This window comes from Chiloscyllium punctatum, chromosome 8, assembly GCF_047496795.1.
Source record: "Chiloscyllium punctatum isolate Juve2018m chromosome 8, sChiPun1.3, whole genome shotgun sequence".
NCBI classification, from domain to species: Eukaryota; Metazoa; Chordata; class Chondrichthyes; order Orectolobiformes; family Hemiscylliidae; genus Chiloscyllium; species Chiloscyllium punctatum.
Genome location: NC_092746.1, coordinates 69,925,812 through 69,948,210, shown reverse-complemented (window position 1 = coordinate 69,948,210; position 22,399 = coordinate 69,925,812). Strand labels below are relative to the sequence as shown.

The window sequence follows — 22,399 nt, the reverse complement described above, 5'->3', positions numbered from 1 at the left end:
ATTAGTTAGGCCACTTTTGGAATATTGTGTGCAATTCTGGTCTCCTTCTTATTGGAAGGATGTTGTGAAACTTGAAAGGGTTCAGAAACAATTTACAAGAATGCTGCAAGGCTGGAGGATTTGAGCTATAGGGAGATGTGAATAGGCTGGGGCTGTTTTCCCTGGAGCATCGGAGGATGTGCGGTGACCTTATTCAGAACTAGAGGGCATATGTTTAGGGTGAGAGGGGAAAGATATAAAAGGGACTTAAGGGGCAAATGTTTCACGCAGAGGGTGGTGCGTGTATGGAATGAGCTACCAGAGGAAGTGGTGAAGGCTGGTACAATTACAACGTTTAAAAGGCATCTGCATGGGTATATGAATAGGAAGGCTTTACAGGGATATGGGCCAAGTGCTGGCAAATGGGACTAGATTAGGTTAGAATATCTGGTTGGCATGGAACGAAGGGTCTGTTTCCGTGCTGTACATCTCTCTGACTCTATGACTAACAAGGGGGTCACAGTCTAAGAATAAGCGGTGAGCCATTCAGGACTGAGATGAGGAAGACTTTCTTCACTCAAGAGATTTGTGAACCTGTGGAATTCTCTCCCACAGCAAGCTGTTGAGACCAGTCTGTTAGAAAAATTCAAGGTGGAGGTGGATATGGCCCTTGCAGCTAAAGAGATCAAGGGGTAGAGGGAGAAGGTGGGAATGGGATACTGAAATTGCAAGATCAGCCATAATTGTATTGAATGGTGGTGCACCTTTTTCTATGTCTACACCTAAGCTTTGCCACGTTGTATGATTTTTCTTTCAGTTTGATGCTATCCTTAACTTCCCTTGTTAACCATAGTTGGCTTATCCCCTTACTTAAATTCTTCTTTCTCACTGGAATATATCTTTGCTATTAGCCATGAAATATTTTCTTTAATGCCTCCCATTTTTTATCAACCACCTTCACTGCTAAACTCCTTCCCATTCCACTCTGGCCAGCTTTGCCTGCGTTCCTTTGAAATTATCCTTAAGTTTAGCACAGCTGTTTCTGACTCACATTCCTCTCTCTCAAACTGAATGCTAAATTCTACCATATTATGGTCATATTTCCTTGGTGATCTTTTACTTTGACATCATTCATTTATCTTTCCTCATTAAATATCACCAGATCCAAAATAATTTAATCCCTGGTTGCATTCCCAACATATTATTCTAGGAAATTGTCCAAAACACATACTATGAATTCTTTCTTGTGGCTATTCTGCCAATCTGAAAATCCGAATCTACCCGAAAATTAAAGTCACCCATAGATTAGATTACTTACAGTTGTGGAAACAGGCCCTTCGGCCCACCAAGTGCACACCGACCCGCCGAGACCCATTCCCCTACACCTAACATTATGGGTAATTTAACTTGGCCAATTCACCTAACCTGCACATTTTTGGACAGTGGGAGGAAACCCACGCAGACACGGGGAGAACATGCAAACTCCACACAGAGTCACCTGAGCCACCTGAGGCGGGAATTGAACCTGGGTCTCTGGTGCTGTGAGGCAGCAGTGCTAACCACTGTGCCACCGTGCCACCCATAGTTAATGTACTATTTTAATGTACTATTATCTCCTGATTTATTCTCTGTCCTACTGAATAGCTACTGTTAGGAATTCTGTAGACTATTCTTACCAAAGTCGTCTTCCCCTTGTTAGTTCTTACATCCACCTATACACATTTCTTTCCATGGTATTTAATCCATCCTGTTCTAACAATGTTACTCCACCATGCTTTGCTTCCTGCCTGTCCTTTCAAAACTTTCATACACCTGAATATTTATTTAACTTATGTCTATATTTAGTAATGTTTAGACAAGTCAAATCAGACTTGAAATGTTAACTCCATTTCTCTCTCCACAGATGCTGCCAGACTTGCTCAGTTCCTCCAGCATTTTCTGTGTTTTGTTTCAGATTTCCAGCATCCTTGCTTTTATTTAAAGCACAGAGGAGTCTGTTTGTGTCTGATACCATGGGTTTTAGCAGTCAATCTGCATAGTTTAGCCCTCTACCTCTCAGTCATAGAAGGATGTCTCTAAATTGAGTCAGCAAAACTGCATACTGTGGCCAGTAAATTTTACAGAAGGCTATTGGTGGGAAAAGAACAAATTCAATTACAATCAATGTATCTCAGGATGTTTAACATTTAACAAACAAGAACTCCTTGACACTGGAATACCTCTACACCACAACTGATTAATACTTCTGAGTGTCCTCAAAAGTTCATGCAAAGTCATTTGGTGTCAAATCTAGTTACGATCAAATTCTCATGGGAGTTAATCAAGAGGTACTACTCTATGCCCTATCCATTTCTCCAAATCCCTACGCATGAGTCCACTATTTGAAACCTAAACAGGGACTTGTATAAATACAAGTCTTTTTAATGAACTGTATTTCAAATACACTCTGGAACGTTTTGGCTATAACTTCATGGCCACACAGAGCGAGCAATAATCAAATCTAAATTCCAGTCTTGCATTACTGGTTTTATGTTTGTTTTCTATTGGGGTTTATTCCCCAAAATATTGGGATTAATGTTCTGCAGCCAAGCCATTCTTTACAATCGTATCATTTGCACATGTGCTAGTGTCATACACAAGCTTGCTGAGATCATTCCCCAATACTTATATCTGAATAATTAACAAAAAAAAGCAAAAGTCTAACAACAAAAAAGTTCTGCTTACAGTTATAAATAAAATATAAATTCTTATGATTCAGGTGGATTTTAATACTGGACAAGTTACATCGCAGGGTGAAACATGTTTAATAGACCATAAGTTTTGTTATTACAATTCAGTCAGTCGCTGTTCATATTCACTAAAGGCTGTCAATATACATGATCAAGACACGGCATTTTCCCCACTCTACCATTACCATCAAGCCAGAGGACTAGAAGCAGCACTGGGTAGACCTAAAACTGAGGCATTAACCTGGAGAAGCTACAGCACAGGACTACTTCTGCACTAAACACCATATGCAGCAAGTGAAATGGTGAGTTAAGCGATTCCACAAATAACAGTTCAGATCCAAGCTCTGCAATCACATCACATCCAGTTATGAATGGTGGTTAAAAAAAAACCTCTGACGAAATGAGGATGCTCCACAAATATTCCCAAACTGAAAAATTCTCCCCTTGACAGACACTTAATCCTAGTGAAGTATCACTCTAATTTTGAAAATTTTAATGGATTTCTGTATATTCATAGGGGTGATTCTTTGTGTCTCTCCCAAAATACAGAAGCAAAGGATAACTCACTGACGTCTCTCACTGATTTTAAGAATTGAAGTGTTTCCCAGTTATTTTTATTACTTTGAGGCAACTAAACAGCACATCTACTGGTTTAGATGTTTTTTCTGAAGTTAATCTGGTTCTGACCTTTGGCCTCTCTTTCTCTGGGCCATGAAAACTTAACAATAAATACTTTAACAACTATCTCACTAGATAGCTTATCTAGTCATTAAGCACAAGTCACAGAAATGAAAGCTACAAAAAATCTGAACTTTTGAACTCAAGGTTCCAAATAAAACCTTCTAAACCACAGATGGGGAACTTTTTCATGTTGGAAGGCTGCATTATGTTAGTTGTAATCTAATAAGGCCGCATCCAAGAAACTTCAAATATATATTCTTCAAAATACACATTATTTTGTAAAAATCTAACTACTATGTACTAACAAACTAAAGAAAAGAAAAAAAAATGTTAATTCTAAAGTTAACTAACCTTTTAATGACTTTGTTGTAACTGCTTTTTGTAGGAAAGCATTTGAATATTTGGTTGCAGCATGGAGGTCTGCAGTTTTAGCTGATCCCCTAGATGGGTATCTGTCATTTGTGACCTTAAGGGCATCTTGATTTTGGTTAAGTAGGAGAATGTAGATTCGCAGCAATAAATGGTTGAAAAGCAAGAAAGCATTTTTCGAGCATGTTGTAAAATTTGGATTCATTCAAAAGGCCACACACAATGGCCAGAAGGCCGCAGATCCCCACCCCTGTTCTAAATCTTCATTGTGAAATTCTATGGCCAATAGAGAATCCTCTTGAGTGACACCAGAGGAAGGGCTTTCTGAAAGTTCTATCAATTTATCCCAAGTTACCAAACCTGCTAGAAGGGTGATCTGTTTTTCTGAAAGCTCTTCAGGTATTCAAATATGGTTTCAATGCTCATAGAGGGCATTCCTAATGACAACTTTGAGCATCTTAGCTTATAACCAAAGTGAAGAGGCCAGATCTGCACTGTCACCCTTTCTAAAAATTGGAATTATGGTTGTATCCGTCTTGTCTGATGGAACAGTTGTGTCTCCAGGGAGATACTAAAGATGGCAGCATATCATCTGAACCTCAATTTAAGCACCTTCAGATTGAATACAACTGGGCCAACAGCCCAAATCATTTTAAGGCTCATTATTCTTGTCCCAGCAGATTGAAAGGTAGCAAATTTAACTCCACTATTTTTAAAAGGAGAGAAGGAAAAAACCAGAAACAACAAAGCAGTTAGCCTAACATCAAGTAGAAAGGATGTCGGAATCTACTATAAAGGACATGAAAAAACTCAGAAAATATCTACGGGGAACTTGGATTTGTGAAAGAGAAATCATGTTTGACAAAACTACTGAAGTTTTTTGAGGACATAACTAGTAGATGAAAGAGAATGGGAGAATGTGGTGTCTTTGAATTTTCAACTAAGTTTCACAAGAAGTTAAGGCACGAAGTCAAAGCACATGTCATTAGTGGTAATCCACTGGAATAGGAAACAGAGTTGGAGTGAATGGGTTATTTTGAAGTGGAAGACTTTGATAAGTGGGGCAAAACAGAGATCAACACATGAACACTAGCTTTCAAAATTTATATCAACAATTTGGATGAGAGAATCAAATGTAATATTTCCAAGCTTACTGACAACATGAAACTAGATGAGACTAAGAATGGTATGGAGGATGTAAAGAGGCTTTGTGACAATTTAGACAAGTTGAATCAGTGGGCAAATGCAAGACAGATGCAGTATAACATGGACGATGCAGTATAACATTATCAACTTCAGTAGCAAATACAGAATGGTACACTATTATTTTAATGGCAATATTTTGGGAAATGTTGATGTATAAAGGAACCTGGTTGTCCTTGTAAGTCAGTCACTGAAAACAAACATATGGGTGCAGCAACTAGGAAGGCAAATTAAATGTTGGTTTTCACTCGTGGTTAGCACTGCTGCCTCACAGCGCCAGAGACCCGGGTTCAATTCCCATCTCAGGCAACTGTCTGTGTGGAGTTTGCACATTCTCCTCATGTCTACATGGGTTTCCTCCAGGTGCTCCGGTTTCCTCCCACAGTCCAAAAATGTGCAGGTTAGGTGAATTGACCATGCTAAATTGCCCATGGTGTTAGGTGAAGGGGTGGATGTGAGGGAATGGGTCTGGGTGGGTTGCTCTTCGGAGGGTCGGTGTGGGCTTGTTGGGCCGAAGGAACTGTTTCCACACTGTAAATAATCTAATCTAAAAAAAAGTTTGAGTAAATGAGTAAGGAAGTTTTACTGCAGCTATAGAGGGGCCTTGGTTAGACCATACCTGGAATATTGTTTGTAGTTTTAGCGTTCTAAGAAAAGACATACTTGCCATTGAGGAAGTGCAGTGAAGGTTGACCAGACTACTCCCTGGGCTTGTATTTCCTGGACTTTAGATGGATGAGATGCCCGCGTGTTCAGAACAAGGGGTTATGATCTCAGGATTCATGGCACATTTTTAGACTGAGGAGACATTTCTTGACTCATAGGGTAGTGAACTTGTGGAATTCTCTAGCTTGGAAGGCTGTGGAGGCGAAGTTGTGGATTATATTTAAGAAAGAAAAAGATAAATTTCTAGTGGCTAAGAGTGTCAAAGAGTAGGGGGAGCAAACAGGAGCTACTGTGTTAAGATAAAGCTTAGTCCTGATCACGCCGAATGTCAGAGTTGGATCAATGGGCTGAATGGATCTCTCTTGCTCCTATTTTCTGTGTTTCTAAATAGTGTGTTTCATCCTTTAATTTGCTTACTGTCTTATCACGGTGTTCAACATGCACCATCTACACATTTTATTTTAAGACCTGAGTTGATTATTTGCCATTTTGAATTTCTGTCATATGTTGGAATGTTTCTGACAGAATGCCTCATGAATGTGAGATTCTTTGATCTGCTGCAAAACTAAAAAAGCCATGCTAACTAGTTAAAGAGAAATGCCATGTTAAATGGCTATTGGAAGAGTTGAAAGGCAATTTACAGATATGACTATGGGAAGTTAGTATGAATTTGAGGCACAAAACAGTCACTATAGTAAAGGGACTGGGACCGAACATGTGTTTGATTAATAGAAAAGTGGAGATGTGAGTGTGTTAGGGAACTACATGGAGGTCTGGATATTTTGGTTTTAAAAAGAACTTCCTGAAAAAGCAATGAAGTTCAAACAGCTCTTATGGGACCTGCGTTTTGCTTTGGACGATTGTTCATGTTGAGAAGTCTTCAGCTAGGCGAAAGAGGGTAACTTTAATCTTGAAGCAGTGTCATTACCACCAATCGTAATTCTGGATCATGAATGGACATTTTAATTACTATATGTGGCTTATCTGAAAAAAGAATATACAATCAGAAAAATAACTGAAAATTCAAAATTCTTAGCAATGTAATTCAGTGACTGTTTTGAAGGAATGAGTGGATTATCCTCAACCTCAAGAGTTAATGTGCAAAGTCACACATGATAGTTTGAAAAAGCTTCAGAGACAAGGATAAAGGGTGAAATATGTTCCAAATCAAACTGTAAACCCTTGAGATATTTCAGATTGTGAACATGATTGGAGAAAAGAGAATATAGGTGAAACATATTTATGGCCTGGAATGGGGAAGGCACAAGAATGAAAAGTCAGTTTCATCATGGTATGTGTTTGCTAGAGTGTGTAGGTGAGTGCTGTGAGGATCAAAGCTCAGAAAACTCCTCATTATCCATGTGCTGTTAACAACAATCAAAGGACATCTCTCTCTCCCTCCCCTTTGCTGAAAGCCAGAAAACACTGTCAAGAAGGGGAGGTCTTATGAGGAAAGGCTGAGGGACTTGAGGCTTTTTTCGTTGGAGAGAAGAAGGTTGAGAGGTGACTTAATAGAGACATATAAGATAATCAGACAGTTAGATAGGGTGGATAGGGAGAGCCTTTTTCCAAGTATGGTGACGGCGAGCACAAGGAGGCATAGCTTTAACTTGAGGGGTGATAGATATAGGACAGATGTCAGAGGTAGTTTCTTTACTCAGAGAGTAGTAAGGGTATGGAATGCTTTGCCTGCAACGGTAGTAGATTCACCAACTTTAAGTGCATTCAAGTTGTTATTGGACAAACATATGGACGTACATGGAATAGTGTAGGTTAGATGGGTTTCAGGTTGGCGCAACATCGAGGGCTGAAGGGCCTGCACTGCGCTATAATGTTCTACGTTCTATGAAAGAAGGCCTTTCAGCTGACCATCTCAAAATCAACTCCTCACTTACCAACATCAGTCGTCCTGTTATCACCCAATGCAACATTCACAACTTCCCATTGTCTACTCTTCATGGAAGTTGAAGACAGATGCTATATCTTTTCATAACATTTTTTTAGCGTCACCTTTCCTTTCTAAGCTATATATATTTTGTTACATATAGATGATATAGGTTCCATGGAAAGAACCTATATAGGAGAGATGATATAAGTTCTGTGGAGAATGAGGTTGAATCCATTTGCGTAAAAGTGAGAAATTCTAAGATGAAAACATCACTGATAAGCGTAGTCTATAAGCCACCAAATAATAACATCACATCGGGGCAGGCACTAAATAAAGAAATAGCTAATGCCGATAAAAATGGCCTGCCAATTATCATGGAGGATTTTAATTTACATGTAGATTGGTCGAACCAGCTCAGTCAGGGTAGCCTTGAGGAGGGGTTTGTCGAGTGTATCCGTGATAGTTTTCTTGAACAGTACGTACCGGAACCAACAAGGCAGCAAGCTATCCTAGATCTGGTCCTGTGTAATGAGACAGGAATAACTAATGACCTCAGTCAGGGATCCTCTTGGAAGGCGTGACCACAGATGGTTGAATTTAGAATACAGATGGAGAGTGTGAAGATAAAATCCAATTCTAGGGTCCTGTGCTTGAACAAGGGGGACTACAATAGAATGAGGAGGACTTGGCTAAAGTAGACTGGAAACAAAGATTTTATGGTGGGACAGTTGACAAGCAGTGGAGGACTTTCAAAGCAATTTTTCAAAATGCTCAGCAAAAGTATATTCCAGTAAAAAGGAAGGACTATAAGAAAAGGGACAATCTGCCATGAGTGTCTAAGGAAATAAGGCAGGCTATCAAAGTGAAAGAGAAGGCATACATAGTGGCCAAAAACTGCAGGAATCTAGAAGATTAGGAAAACTTTAAAGGTCGACTTAAAGCCACAAAAAGAGCTATAAAGTAAGGTAGAACATGAGAAAAAAAACTAGCACAGAATATAAAGTCAGAGCAAAAGTTTCCATAAATATATAAAGCAAAAAAAAAGTGGCTAAAGTAAACACTGGTCCTTTAGAGGATGAGCAGGGGAGTTTCGTAATGGGATATGATGAAGTGGCCTAGGCATTAAACAGGTATATTTGTACCAGTCTTCACAGTGGAGGACACTAATAACATGGCAGCAATTGACAAAGAGACAAAGGTAGATGGAGACCTGGAAACGATCATTATTACGGAATAGGTAGTGTTGGACACGCTAATGGAGCTAAGGATAAGTCTTCTGGCCATAATGGAATGCATTCCAGGATGCTAAAAGAGATGGTGTGAAAAATAGCAGGGGCACTGGTGGTAGTTTTCCAAAATTCGCTGGACTCTGGTGCAGTCCCAGCAGATTAGAAAACAGCAAATGTGACGCCACTGTTTAAAAAGGGAGGTAGACAAAAGATGGAGAATTATAGACCGGTTTGCTTAATCTCTGTAATAGGGAAGATGCTAGAGTCTATTATCAAGGATGAAATAGCAAGGCATCTCGATATAAATTGTCCCGCTGGGCAAACGCAGCAAGGGTTCATGCTTGACAAATCTTTTGGAATTCTAAGAAGATATTACGAGCAAGGTGAACAATGGGGACCCCGTGGATGTGGTGTACCTAGATTTCTAAAAGGCCTTTGACAAGGTGCTGCACAAGAGGCTGCTACATAAGATAAGGATGTGTGGCATTACGGGTAAAGTATTGGCATGGATAGAGGATTGGTTGACTAACAGGAAGCAAAGAATGGGGGTAAATGAGTGCAATTCTGGCTTGCAATAAGTGACTAGTGGTGTGCCTCAGGATCGGTGTTGGGACCGCAATTCTTTACAATTTATATAGATGATTTGGAGTGTACGGTGGCAAGATTTGCCGATGACACTAAGATGAGTGGCAGAGCAAAATGTGAAGAGGACTGTGAAACTTTGCAGAGAGACACAGATATATTGAGTGAGTGGGCAAAGGGCTGGCAGGTGGAATACAATGTAAATAAATGTGAAGTTATACATTTTGGTAGGAGTAATAGTAAAAAGAATTATTACTTGAACGGTAAAACGTTGCAGCATGCTGCTGTGCAGAGGGGCCTGGGTGTCCTTCTGCATGAATCACAGAAGGTTGATCTGCTGGTACAACAATAATTAGGAAGGTAAATGGAATTTTGTCCTTCATTACTAAAGGGGTTGAGTTTATAAGCAGGGAGGTTATATTGCAGCTGTACAAGATGCTGGTGAGACCACATCTGGAATACTGTGCAGTTTTGGTCTCCTTACTTGAGAAAGGGTGTACTGGCACTGGAGATGGTGCATAGAAGGTTCACCAGATTGATTCCAGAGTTGAGGGGATTGGCTTCTGAGGAGACACTGAGTAGATTGGGATTATATTAATGATAATTCAGAAGATTGAGGGGGGATCTTATTGAAACATATACAATTATGAAGGAGATAGATAAGATAGAAGTAGAGAAGATGTTTCCACTGGCAGGTGAAGCTAGGACAAAAGGGCATAGCCTCAAAGTTAGAGGAAGCAGATTCAGGACTGAATTGAGAAGGAACTTCTTCACTCAGAGGGTTGTTAATCTATGGAATTCCTTGTCCAGTGAAGTAGTTGACGCTACTTCAATAAACATTTTTAAAGCTAAAGTAGATTTTTTTTTGAACAATAAAGGAATTGAGGGATACAGTGAGAGCACGCGTCAGTGGATCTGAGTGCGCGACAAGATCAGCCATGATCTTATTGAATGGCGGAGCAGGCTCTAATGGCCTGACGGGCTACTCTTGCTCCTAGTTCTTATGTACATTATAATTTCCTCTCATGTTTCGTAACTAATAAACTCGGCTGTTTTTAAAACAAGATTAAATTGTCTCCTTTTAAAATAAATCAATTTCGTCTGGGTGAAAAACATCCACATGGGAAGGGATCCTTTCTAAATTAAGCTTATTGTGAATTAAGCAAGGGAATGGATGAACAAAGAAAGGAAAACTTCATCCAGGAGCTTATTAGTTTGAGCAATCCCTTGTGGAAAAATCCTTAATTGGGAAAACTTGCCAAGGGACTGGTCATTAGGCATCCTTGCAAGCTTCCTTCATCTTCAGTTAAGGTGGATTAGAGGATTTGAGCTACAGGGAGAGGCTGAATAGGCTGGGGCTATTTTCTCTAAAGTGTCGGAGGTTAGGGGCGACCTTATAGAGTTTCATAAAACCTCCACAGATGCTACCAGGCCTGCTGAGTTTCTCCAGCATTTTCTTTTCCTAATGCAATTTCCAGCATCCACAGTATTATTTCTTTAATTATGATGACTGTGATATTCCCGCTCTATAGTAACTTTATACTGGGGGAGTGGTAATCCTTAGTGGTCATTCATTGTGATCTAGTTAATGCATGTTTGTAAATAATCCAGTGAGAAATTTCAATGCATGGAAATGTTTCATCCTATTACCTTTAGTTTTCAAAGAACAGATGAACTAAAATTTGGAATCTCTGTTGGTCAGATGCATAGTTATCTGCTCATGTGTACTAAACTTGGCCTAGTCCATAACCCAGCTTTTATGCCTATCAAAAAGCTGTGGTATCTCCAAGCCCCAACAGCAATAAGTTCTAACATTACAGCATTCTCAATTTGTCTAGTCCAAGTAATTCCACTTCCTGCATGCCATTAAACTGGTAGATAACAAAAACAAAAAATTGCAGATGCTGTAAATCTGAAACTAAAACAAAGTGCTGGAGGAACTCCAACATCTGTAGAGGGAAAAAACAGGGTTAATGTTTTGAATCTTCGTGCTGACGATAGATCACTGAAAGAAAAACGTTAATTCTGTTTTCTCCCTTAAACTTATGGAACTTCAGTGAACTGAATTTAAATGCATCTTGAAATGAGATACATTCATTCCCTCATGGCTTTTTGTAATCCTTGACCTCACCCACAGTCTCAGACTCATCGCTAAACTATCCCACTTAATAAATCTTACTCAAAAAAAAGTTTATGATACAATACAAATGATGTATCTACAGAATAAATGCAACAAAAAGGACACAAAAGGTTTAAAAGAATTAAAAGTTGGAGCATTGTTGAAATCAAGTCTCACTTCAGTCAGGTGTTTTATGCTCAGTGAATGGCCTGTCTAATACCTTGTATAATTAACTTTGTATCCAGCACCATCATCATTTGGTGAACGAAGCCTCCGTTGTGAGGGAGTTTCCAGCTGCCAGTAGTTGATTCGATTCAGAAACATTTTGGACAGTTCACAAATAGTTTGCCTTTCTTTTGATGGAAGGTGACTAAACTTGTACTGCACAAAGTTATTAACTCCCTAAATTAGAAAGAAAAGCAAATGTAAAGTGCATATTAAAAATAAACTGATACAGCTCCGTATAGCATGCAAGAACATGTAGAAATAAATACTACACCTTTAACTGACATGTCAACTCAAGCCAGCTCATAAATTCACATTAGGGAACAGCATGTTTGTGTGCTGGAACTGATCTCAAAGAAAGGACAATAAAGGTGAATTAGCCATACTAAATTGCCCATAGTGTTAGGTGCATTAGTCAGGGGTAAATATAGGGTAGGGGAATGGGTCTGGCTGGGTTACTGTTTGGAGGGTCGATGTGGAATTGTTGGGCCAAATGGCCTGTTCCCATATGTAGAGAATCTAATCCAAAAAAAAGGACAGCTTCACTATTTTATATTCAGAAAGAAGAATGCAAACAATGTGGAAAATCCAGTCCTTCCTCAAACCTTGTAGAAACTAAATACCTATTTGCTTAGACTATACAAACATTAACATATCCATCTGAAAATCAGCTCTCCTCTGCATTAGAGAAGGAATTAATCAGCTTAAAATAAATGGGTTAATTCCTCTGTTAAAACAGCAGAGGAAATGTTTCAGACAAGTACTCTAATGCTTATATTGCTAGTATCAATATAATTGTAAGACTCAAGAGAAAGTTTTGCAATAAATAATTTCTGATTCCTAACTATAGCAATACAAAACTCTAGAAATTTCATTTATCTACATTATTAAAATTTATTTCTCATCTCAATTTTTAGTTTCAAATCTCCACCTCATATTAGATTAGAACCCCTACAGTATGGAAACAGGCCATTTGGCCCAACAAGTCCACACTGACCCTCCAAAGGGTAATCCACCCAGACCCATTCCCCTACCCTACATTTACCTCTGACTAATGCACCTGACACTGTGGGCAATTTAGCACAGCCAATTCACCTGACCTGCACAGCTTTGGATTGTGGGAGGAAACCCACGCAGACACGAGGAGAATGTGCAAACTCCACACAGACAGTTGCCTGAGGTGGGAATTGAACCTGGTTCCCTGGCACTGTGAGGCGGTAGTGCTAACCACTGAGCCACCGCGACACCCCAGTAAAAGGGGCAAGGAGGTTAGAGAAAGTGAAACAAAAACAGACATTGCTGGAAAAGCTCAGTGGATCTGGCAACATCTGAGAAGAGAAATCTGAGTTAGTGTTTCCAATCCGGTTCTGAGGAAGGGTCACTGGACCCAAAATGTCAACTCTGATTTCCCTTCACAGATACTACTAGACCTGAGCTTTTCCAACAATTTCTGGTTTCATTTTTGATTTACAACATCTGCAGTTCTTTCAGTTTTTATATAGCAAAAATGAAGACTGATGTAATTTAGAAACTAAACTTCCTAGGTATGTACTTCTGCTCAGACAGTTTGAGACACACAATATGAACCTATATTTATAAAACAAGTCAATTATGTGCACATTTTAGGGCCACTTTTTTTTACATTCTAATGTGAATTCTTCACTACCATAATCTCCCGAGGAACATCTTTACAAATATATTCGCTTATTGCCAAAGGTAATCACAGGGACTAAGCACCTGAAACAAATAGGAGCTGATCAATAAGCATCAATACAGCCGCGATCTGAGACTGTCTACCAAAAGACTGTAGATCAATTGAAATTTTCAAAATGGAAAAAATAGATTTTGTTAGGCAAGGGTATTGTGTGCAATGGAGTCACAGCATGTCAATATAATTGGACTCCAACTCATCCTTTATCAGAGTAAATGACAGAACAAGGGAGGAATAGTCTACTCCTGGTCTGACATATTTTTGTACTCCATTGCCACTTTTCGACTCTGATCTACTCTGGAACATGATTACCTTCCTTACTTGTCCTGCTGGTTCAAGAGACAGATGAAACATTGTGCTCAGGAATTTTATTTCTCACAGCTTCCAAAAAACATGTGACAATGTTAACATGTTTCTTATCATCTCTTTTATAAAATTGTAAAATTGATTGTAGGTATTACTGCCAAACCCAGGGTTTGTTGTCCTTCCTTAATCATTCTTGAAATGCATAATCTGCAGGCAGTCAGTACATGTAATATTTTGTAAATTCTACTTTGGAAATTGAACCAATCTGACTCAAGATTGGGATACAGACAGACTCTGACCTCACACCTTTAATGCATTGTCTGAGCTGAGATGTCACCTTTTGTTATAAAACCTTAAGTTATCACAAGAAGGTGACTTAGAAGTAGCTCTGGGATGTACATATTAATGAAAACCTGTAACCCATTCAAAAAGAAGAAATAATTGACAACAATCCAGGTTTGTTTAATATATCATTCCAGTTACATGGCACTGTAAGCTTTTGCTATAAATTCTGCATCTTATGATCTTATACTCCACAACCAGCTGATGAAGGAGCAGTGCACCAAAAGCTTGTTCTTCCAAATAAACCTGTTGGACTATAACCTAGTGTTGTGTGATTGTTAATTTTGTCCACCCCACTCCAACACATTATCCTCATCATGTCCTTGAAATGAATGGCTTGCTGAGTTGTTTCAGAGGGCAATTAAATGTCAAACATTACTGTGGGTCTAGCGTACCTAGTCCTACTGAGTAAACAGACTTCCTTCTCTAAACAGCATTGAATGAGTTTTTAGACCACACAAGCGGTGATAGTTTCATGATCATCACTTGTGAAAGGAGTTTTGTATTATAGATTTATTAATTGACTTTAAATTCGACCAGGTGTTATGCTGGGATTTGTGACCAGAATATCAGCTTTTACCTTTAGACTACTAGCACAGTGACATTATCACAATGCCATTATCTCCCCCATGCTTATACAGCCGAGGAAGAAGGCATGAATTAAATATTGAGGAGCAAATGGTAACATCAGAAGAATTTAAGGTAACACATTTAAAGAACAAAAAGTTCAAAAGAAACATCCAACAGACTTTTAGATTAAATTTTAAAGTCTCAGCACAAATTGTCTCTCCCATCCCACAGTTCTTTGTGTAAATTGTTGTTTTAGAACCAAACTTTTAACAATGCCCATTGCTGCAGGGTTTCTGCTGTGGATAGCACAAGAATGTTGGCTTTGCACTTCAACCATGCAGAATCAATATCAGTGGATTTGTAAAGCTCAATGTAAGATTGGAGATAAATTTATTCACTTTACCTGTTCAATGCTGGGTTTCTCAAAAGGTGGACTTCCTAATGGTCCTTCCACCACAGGATTCCCCATTTGTAAAATACATTTTCTCAAAAGCTGTAAATGTAATTAAAAATAAAATGAATCTAGAGAGGAAAAAGAAGTATGAATTGGTATGAAGACAGCTTATCCCTTTAGGTTAAAAATCACACAACACCAGTTTATAGTCCAACAGGTTTAGTTGGAAGCACACTAGCTTTTGGAGCGGCGCTCCAAAAGCTAGTGTGCTTCCAATTAAATCTGTTGGACTATAACCTGGTGTTGTGTGATTTTTAACTTTGTATACCCCAGTCCAACACCAGCATCTCCAAATCATATCCCTTTCAGAGGGTACTTTAGTGTCAGAGCAAATGTTAGATGTTCTGGGAAAATGTTATCAAAGGCCAGGGTGCAGCAAGAATGGGAAGGAAATAAATTGAAAAACACAACAGAACTTTAACTGGATGCAAATATCAAACAATGTTAAACACAGAGCCTTATACAATTGCAAATTCCATACAGTTACAAAAACTAGACAGTTCTAGGTATATCTAATCGCTCAGTTGATAACTACACTATTTATAGTCATACTGAAACAGGAAGATCCTTAGGTTTGATCTCAGGCCGTACAGCAGAAAGCAGGCATGACGTGAAAGTAACAACATGTTTGGCTATAAATCCAGCTTGTAGCAACTGAAATAGAAATGTTTTTAAACTAGCCACCCTATCTCATATAGGGAATGAAATGTTATTTTTCCTGAAGAAGGGCTCATGCCCGAAACGTCGATTCTCCTGTTCCTTGGATGCTGCCTGACCTGCTGCGCTTTTCCAGCAACACATTTTCAGCTCCGATCTCCAGCATCTGCAGTCCTCACTTTCTCCCAATGAAATGTTATTACATGCTACATATAATTCTAATGTTATGGCAAAAGTGCAACAACTTCATTTTTGGTTGTTTACATGTCAATTCAAACTTAATTATTCATAGCTGAAAAATGTGTTGTTGGAAAAGCGCAGCAGGTCAGGCAGCATCCAAGAAGCAGGAGAATTATTCATAGTCAACTTTTGAAAAATAAACAACTTATTGAACATATGGAACATTTTATATAGATTTACAATGTAAACTAGTTGAAAAAAAGTAAACATTATCCATGCTACCTTTGAACCAGTCTTTGCTCCCTGTTCCTATCTAAGCATGCTTACCTGTCCCCACTTCAAATTCCACATTTCTATCTCTCAATTACTTCTACCTCAATCACATCCTCTTGGCTCATTCAAGCTGCACCACCTCACAGGCAACATAGAGACGCATTTCAATTTTAGTACAGTTTTGTTCATCAATTGGGACAGTATGCAGCGTTCCAGAGGACAATAATGCATTTGCAAACTGTATGGTAATAGTCATGTGCACATAGGCCAGCTCTGCAGGTAAAAACATCAGGGGTAAATAAGGATGCCATAAGAGACAAGACAATTCTAAAAATAAATAAACATTTCAAGGAAGTTCAGCAAACTTTATTTTAACTGATACCTTATGAACCCAAAAACTTGATAAACAAGCAAATCTTATATGTAAAATAATGGAAGTTTGTGATGTCTGAGCAGTCAGTTGAGGATAGAAGTGAGAAGGCTCTCTGCTGGTGAGTTTTATTTAAGACAAAGTTGCATTATTATTTAAGTGATTTATGCTGTAAGTAAAGTATAACAATGATGTGTATACCCTCTGCATTACATTTCTAGTACTGAGTGCATATTTTACATTGGTTATGTGGACCTCTTGATCAACCGGAATATTTGATTAACCAGCACACTCCTGGTCCCATAGGGGCTGGTTAATAAAAGGTTTGCTGCTATTTTAAAGGACTCATTTTCAGAGAATCATACCTTACAGACAAATATTAAATATAACCAACAAGTTTTATCACATAGGAGCAATCTGAATCTTCACAACTACGTCCAGAAAAACTGTAGTGAAATTAAAATCTTTTTATAAATATACAAATGGAAAACCCATAACAAAACAGTAGAGATAACATGGCTACTTGCTATTCATATGGCATATGGGGAGGCGGCAGCATTGTAGCATTGTCAATTAACTAGCAGTTTGCTCTGGGGGCACAGGTAGATTCTAACCATGGCAGATGGTGAAATTTGAATTCAATTAATAAATTTGGAATTAAAAGCTAAAAAATGGTGATTATGAAACCACTGTTGTAACAACCCATCTGGTCCCTTTAAGGAAGGACTCTTAAGTGACCTAGCAAGTCACCTAAGTCTGATAAAAAAAATGAAACTGGACAGACCACCTGGCATTTATTATTGTTACATGTATGGACATACAGTGAAAAATATGGGTTTGCATACTATCCAGACAAATCATACTTACATATTTACATCAGCTTAATAGAACAGAATGCAGAATATAGTATTACAGCTATAAAGAAGGTACAGAGAAAGATCAACTCTAATATATGAGAGGTTCGTTCATAAGTCTGATAACAGCAGGAAAGTAACGTTTTCAAACTTTTGTATCTTCTGCCTGACAGAAGAGAGTGGAAGAAAGTATAACCAGGGTGGGAAGGCTCTTTGATTACGTTGGCTGCTTTGCTGAATCAAGTTGGAGTCAATGGAAGGAAGGTTGGTCTCATGATGGACTGGGTTGCATTCACAACTCTCTGTACTTTCTTGCAGTCTTGGGCAGAGAAGTTGCAATCCCAGCTGTATGCATCCAGATAGGATGCTTTCTATAGTGCATCTATAAAAATTGGTAAGAGTCCTTATGGACATGCTGAATTTCCTTATCCTTTTGAGGAAATAGAAGCGTTGGTGTGCTTTCTTGACTTTTGACATGAATGGACCAGGATGGATTGTTGGTGATATTTACTCCTAGGAACTCGATCACCTCCACCTCAGCACTAGTGATACAGACAAGGGTGTGTCCACCACTCCTCTTCCAGAAGTCAATCACCAGTTCGGTGGCTCAGTGGTTAGCACTGCTGCCTCACAGCACCTGGGACTCGGGTTTGATTCCAGCCTCAGGCAGCTGTCTGTGTGGAGTTTACACATTCTCCCCGTGTCTGTGTGGGTTTCCTCCGGGTGCTCTGGTTTCCTCCCACAATCCAAAAGATGTGTAGGTTAGGTGAACTGGCCATGCTAAATTGCCCATGCTTTAGGTGCATTAGTCAGGGGTAAATAGATCTGGGTGGGCTACTCTTCAGAGGGTCGGTGTGGACTTGTTAGGCCGAAGGGCATATTTCCACACTGTAGGGAATCTAATCATTTTGCTGACATTGAGGGAGAGATTGTTGTCATTACCACTAAGCTTTCCTGTACTCTGCTTCGTCGTTGTTTGAGATCCGATCCACTATAGTGGTATCATTGGCAAATCTGTAAATGGAGTTAGACCTGAATTTGGCCACACATCATCATGAATATATAAAGGAGTTATAGTAAGGAGTTGGGTACACAGTCTTGCAGAGTACCGGTATTGAGAATTATTGTGAAGGAATTGTTGTCACCTCGCTTTACTGATTGTGGACTGTGGGTCAAGAAGTTGAGGATGCTGTTGCAGAGGGTGGAGCAGAGTCCTAGGTCTTAGAGTTTGGGGAGGAGTTTTGTTGGAATTATAGTGTTGAAGGTGGAGCAAAAATCAATAAATAGGCATCTGATGTAAATGTCCTTGTTATCCAGATATTCCTGGGTTGAGTGTAGGGCCAGAGAGATGGCATCTGCCATGGATCTATTGTGATGGTAGGTGAATGGTAGCGGATCAAGGCAATCTGGGAGGTATTTATCTCGGCATTGTAAATAACAATGGTACACAAGGCCCAATCAACCCTGCAAAATTGTCCTTATTAATATCTGGTGTTTGTGCCAATATTGGGGTATTTGTCTCACAAATCAGTCAAGCAACTGTCATTTTCACAGAATCATACCTTGCAGACACCACCATCACCATCCCTGGACAGGTCAGACAACCCAGAGATAGTGGCACAACAATATGCAGTGAGGAAGAAGTTGTCCTGGGAGTCTTTAACATTGACTCATGACTCATGGCACGTTTCACCCAACACGTCAAACCTCATGTTGATTACGACATATCACATACCTATCAACTGTTGAATTAATTCTCCTCCATGGTGGAAGACGTATTGAGGTTGGAAAGGACACAAAATGTGCTCCGAGTAGGAGATTTCAATCTCCATCATCAACAGTGATTCATTACCACCACGACTGAGACATAAAGGACATAGATAACAGATTGGGCCTTTCGTAAGCAATGGGGGGAACCAAAAAGAGAAAGGAAACTTCCATTGTGTGGCACCATGCTGAATGGGATAGTTTTCAAATAATTTAAACAACTCAAAACGTGACGCCCATGAGGTGCTGTGAGCCACCAGCAGCATATATATATTCAAACCATAATGTGCAAACTCATCGCTCATCATATTTCCACTCTACTATTACCACCAAGCAAGGGGACCAATAATGGATGAATAAAGTATGGAGGAGCCAGGAGTAGCAACATGCATACCTAAAAATGAGGTGCTATCCTGGTCAAACTATATGTATGATAAGGAGTGTAAGCAGCACTGCATGGATTAAATTAAGGGATCCAATAACCAATGAATCAGAGCTAAGCTCTCCAGCCTTGCCATATTCAATGACAAATGGTGGTAGACAAGAAGAGAAAGCTTAACAAATAGCCCCATTCTCAATGATTGCGGAGCCCAGCATGAGTGCAATGGGCAAGGCTGAAGCATATGCTGCCACCTTCAGCCAGAAGTGTCAAGCTAACAGTGCATTTCAGCTTCCTCCTATGATCCCTGGCATCACAGATTCTAGTTTTCAGACAATTCAACTCACTCCACATGAAATCACGGAACAGCTAAAGGCACTGGATATTGCAAATGCTACAGGAACTGACATTATCCCAACAATAATTCTGAAGGCTAGAGCTCCAGTTACAATACTAGCATTTACCCAGTAACGTGGAAGGCTGACCCGGTGTGTCCTGGATACAAAACGCAGGACAATTAATACTCCATCAGTCCACTTTCAATGATCAGCAAAGTGACAGCTGGGATCACTGACAATTCTGTCAAGAAGCTAACTATACCTGCTCACTGATGTTCCATTGTGTTCTGTCCATTGGTTTAACGAATAGCTACTGATGATTTCCATGAATTTTCATCCTGAAATCTAGCCTGACCCACAAAGCTTGTCACAACGCCAGAGTCAAAGAGGTCAGTAAATTAATAGTTATCTTTGATGTGGGTTATGGATACAAATCTGTATGTTTTATAAGGGATTGGGTACTTGAGGGATTTCATTTCAAAGATTTTGACCAGCCTTTCATACATGGGGAGACTTTTTTCATGATGTACAAAAGCTATAATATTTAGTTATTTATTTATTATCATCTCCATGCTGCTCTTGAAGCCTGCAGATAATGGATACTATGTATGTTGACATAAATGATGAAAGGGCAAGAAGTGGATGGGAAAGGTCATTTTGGCATTAAGTTGGCATGAAAGTGATAAGTGCCATGGGCTGGACGGAGGCAAGAGCTGACATGAATGAGGTATGGGGAGTGATGGCAAAGGTTACTTCTAAGCTGCACAGCTATTCTGAGGTCCTGTGCACACGGGTCATATTGCTGTAGGAACACCTTGACTTCCAAGTGCACAAGTTGCTGTGTACTCAGAGGTGTACGCACCAAAGAAATTTTGAAGGACAACTGGTGTTGGGGGGTTGGTGATATGATGTGAGAGGTAAGATTAGAAGACATAACACTGAACAAAAAACTGTGATCAAATTCCAGAGAACAACATGGGCCTTTTTAGCAACCCGTCTTGGCACCCAGCAACCTTTCCAAACTGCATCTCAAGGGAAGTGGGCTCAACTCAATCCTGTACCTGCACCACAGAGCAAACATCAGGTCTGAAGGGGCATTTTCTCCAAACCTGGGTTTAGCAAGTTGAGAAGTTTCCCAACCTTCACTGCCTTTCTTTACAGCAAACATCTGACACCAAGTACCAAGGATTTCTTTTTTAAAAGGCAAAGAAAAATAATGTTCTGAAATGCTACCTGATTGCACCAGTCATAGAAGATTTTACATTTGGTGATCACAAATGAAATCAATTCAAAAGTTGGTGCAATTTTGAATGCAATTTACATCTGATTTGATGACTGCATCCGAAGTGGAAAGCCTAACCCATGCACTCTGACTTTAAGTTAGAGTTATGGATGACAGGTCATAAATACATTTAACCATTCTGCAGATAACCATGTATTTTCTACTAATACTGTGACTAATTACAGTGTACTGCAATTGATTTCAAGTTTAATTTGTGAATATTTGGTTCCATGAAGCTAGGGCAGAGCTGGCAATAACTGAAGGAGAAATTAAATAAATGTCACAAAGACCAGTACCAAATACATATTGATGGTGGGCATGTTGCTTGCCCTCAAGCACCTCTAAGAGTTCTATTTAGTGGAGACTATTTGACAATTTGTACTGAAACATTTTTAAAATCAATAACGGTTATCTGAGTAAAGGTTTCATTAGAATGTGGTACCTTTTAAATTGTCAAAGATTTAAAAAGATTAGGACTATTGGAAAATTATCTACCCTTATACTTACTTTGAACAGGTAAAAATAAACTTGCTTTGTGTCTGCATCTTCTTCTTTGTGGACACAGGTAAATAAGTACTCCACATCTAGTACTATTCCAAGCAGCCTGTTCATTTCTTCTTCGGATACATTTTCCAAATTGGAAACATGATCAGCTGATAAACACAACAGAACAACATTTGTTTTTGGTTCCTCATTTCCATTTTAACAGGATTTCACTTCCCTTTGGGTAAACAAAGAAATTGCAGCATTGGGTTCAAAAATCCCACACAACACCATTAAGAAAAGAAGTCACAAGGCCAACCAACCCAATAAGGAATATGAAGCAGCTCACAATAATTTCCTGGTCACACAACTTTGAAACATAGATTTGCAAACACATGACACACTGAAACTCTTGAGTTTCCTGCCAAATGACTTCACCAATGTAAGTCAAGTAGGCTCACAAATATAATTTGCAAGGTGCAAACAAATGAGAAAAATCAGCAATAATAGGATTTTCCCCTCAACAAAAGTGCTAAAAAAGAAACAGTTGGTGAGTGATCGAAACAGGCTAGAAAACAGTCTGAATTAAGTTATGAAATCAACAGCAGGTATTTGTCATTCCATTGCCACCCGGAGTTTTGTTGGTAGCAGGAGCAAAAATCTGACAGGATAGAGAACCTTTGAATTCTTTGTAACACTCAAAAGCTGGTGAAAGCAGAGTCCTTGAATATTTTTAAAAGAGTTAAATTCTTGTTAAGGAAGG

The 22,399-nt window shown here is 39.2% G+C and overlaps 1 protein-coding gene across 2 annotated transcripts in view; it reads right to left on the bottom strand.

The window, feature by feature from the left end:
• The window catches only part of kat2b (K(lysine) acetyltransferase 2B), an 84,213-nt gene that overhangs the window by 40,427 nt on the left and 21,387 nt on the right, over positions 1 to 22,399 (bottom strand). For both annotated transcript variants that reach the window (XM_072575731.1, XM_072575732.1), the window contains exons 4-6: positions 21,661 to 21,806; positions 15,003 to 15,092; positions 11,666 to 11,847 (exon numbers count right to left, since the gene is read on the bottom strand). In XM_072575731.1, the coding sequence (XP_072431832.1) occupies positions 11,666 to 11,847; positions 15,003 to 15,092; positions 21,661 to 21,806 (418 nt within the window). The remainder of the gene's footprint in view (positions 1 to 11,665; positions 11,848 to 15,002; positions 15,093 to 21,660; positions 21,807 to 22,399) is intronic.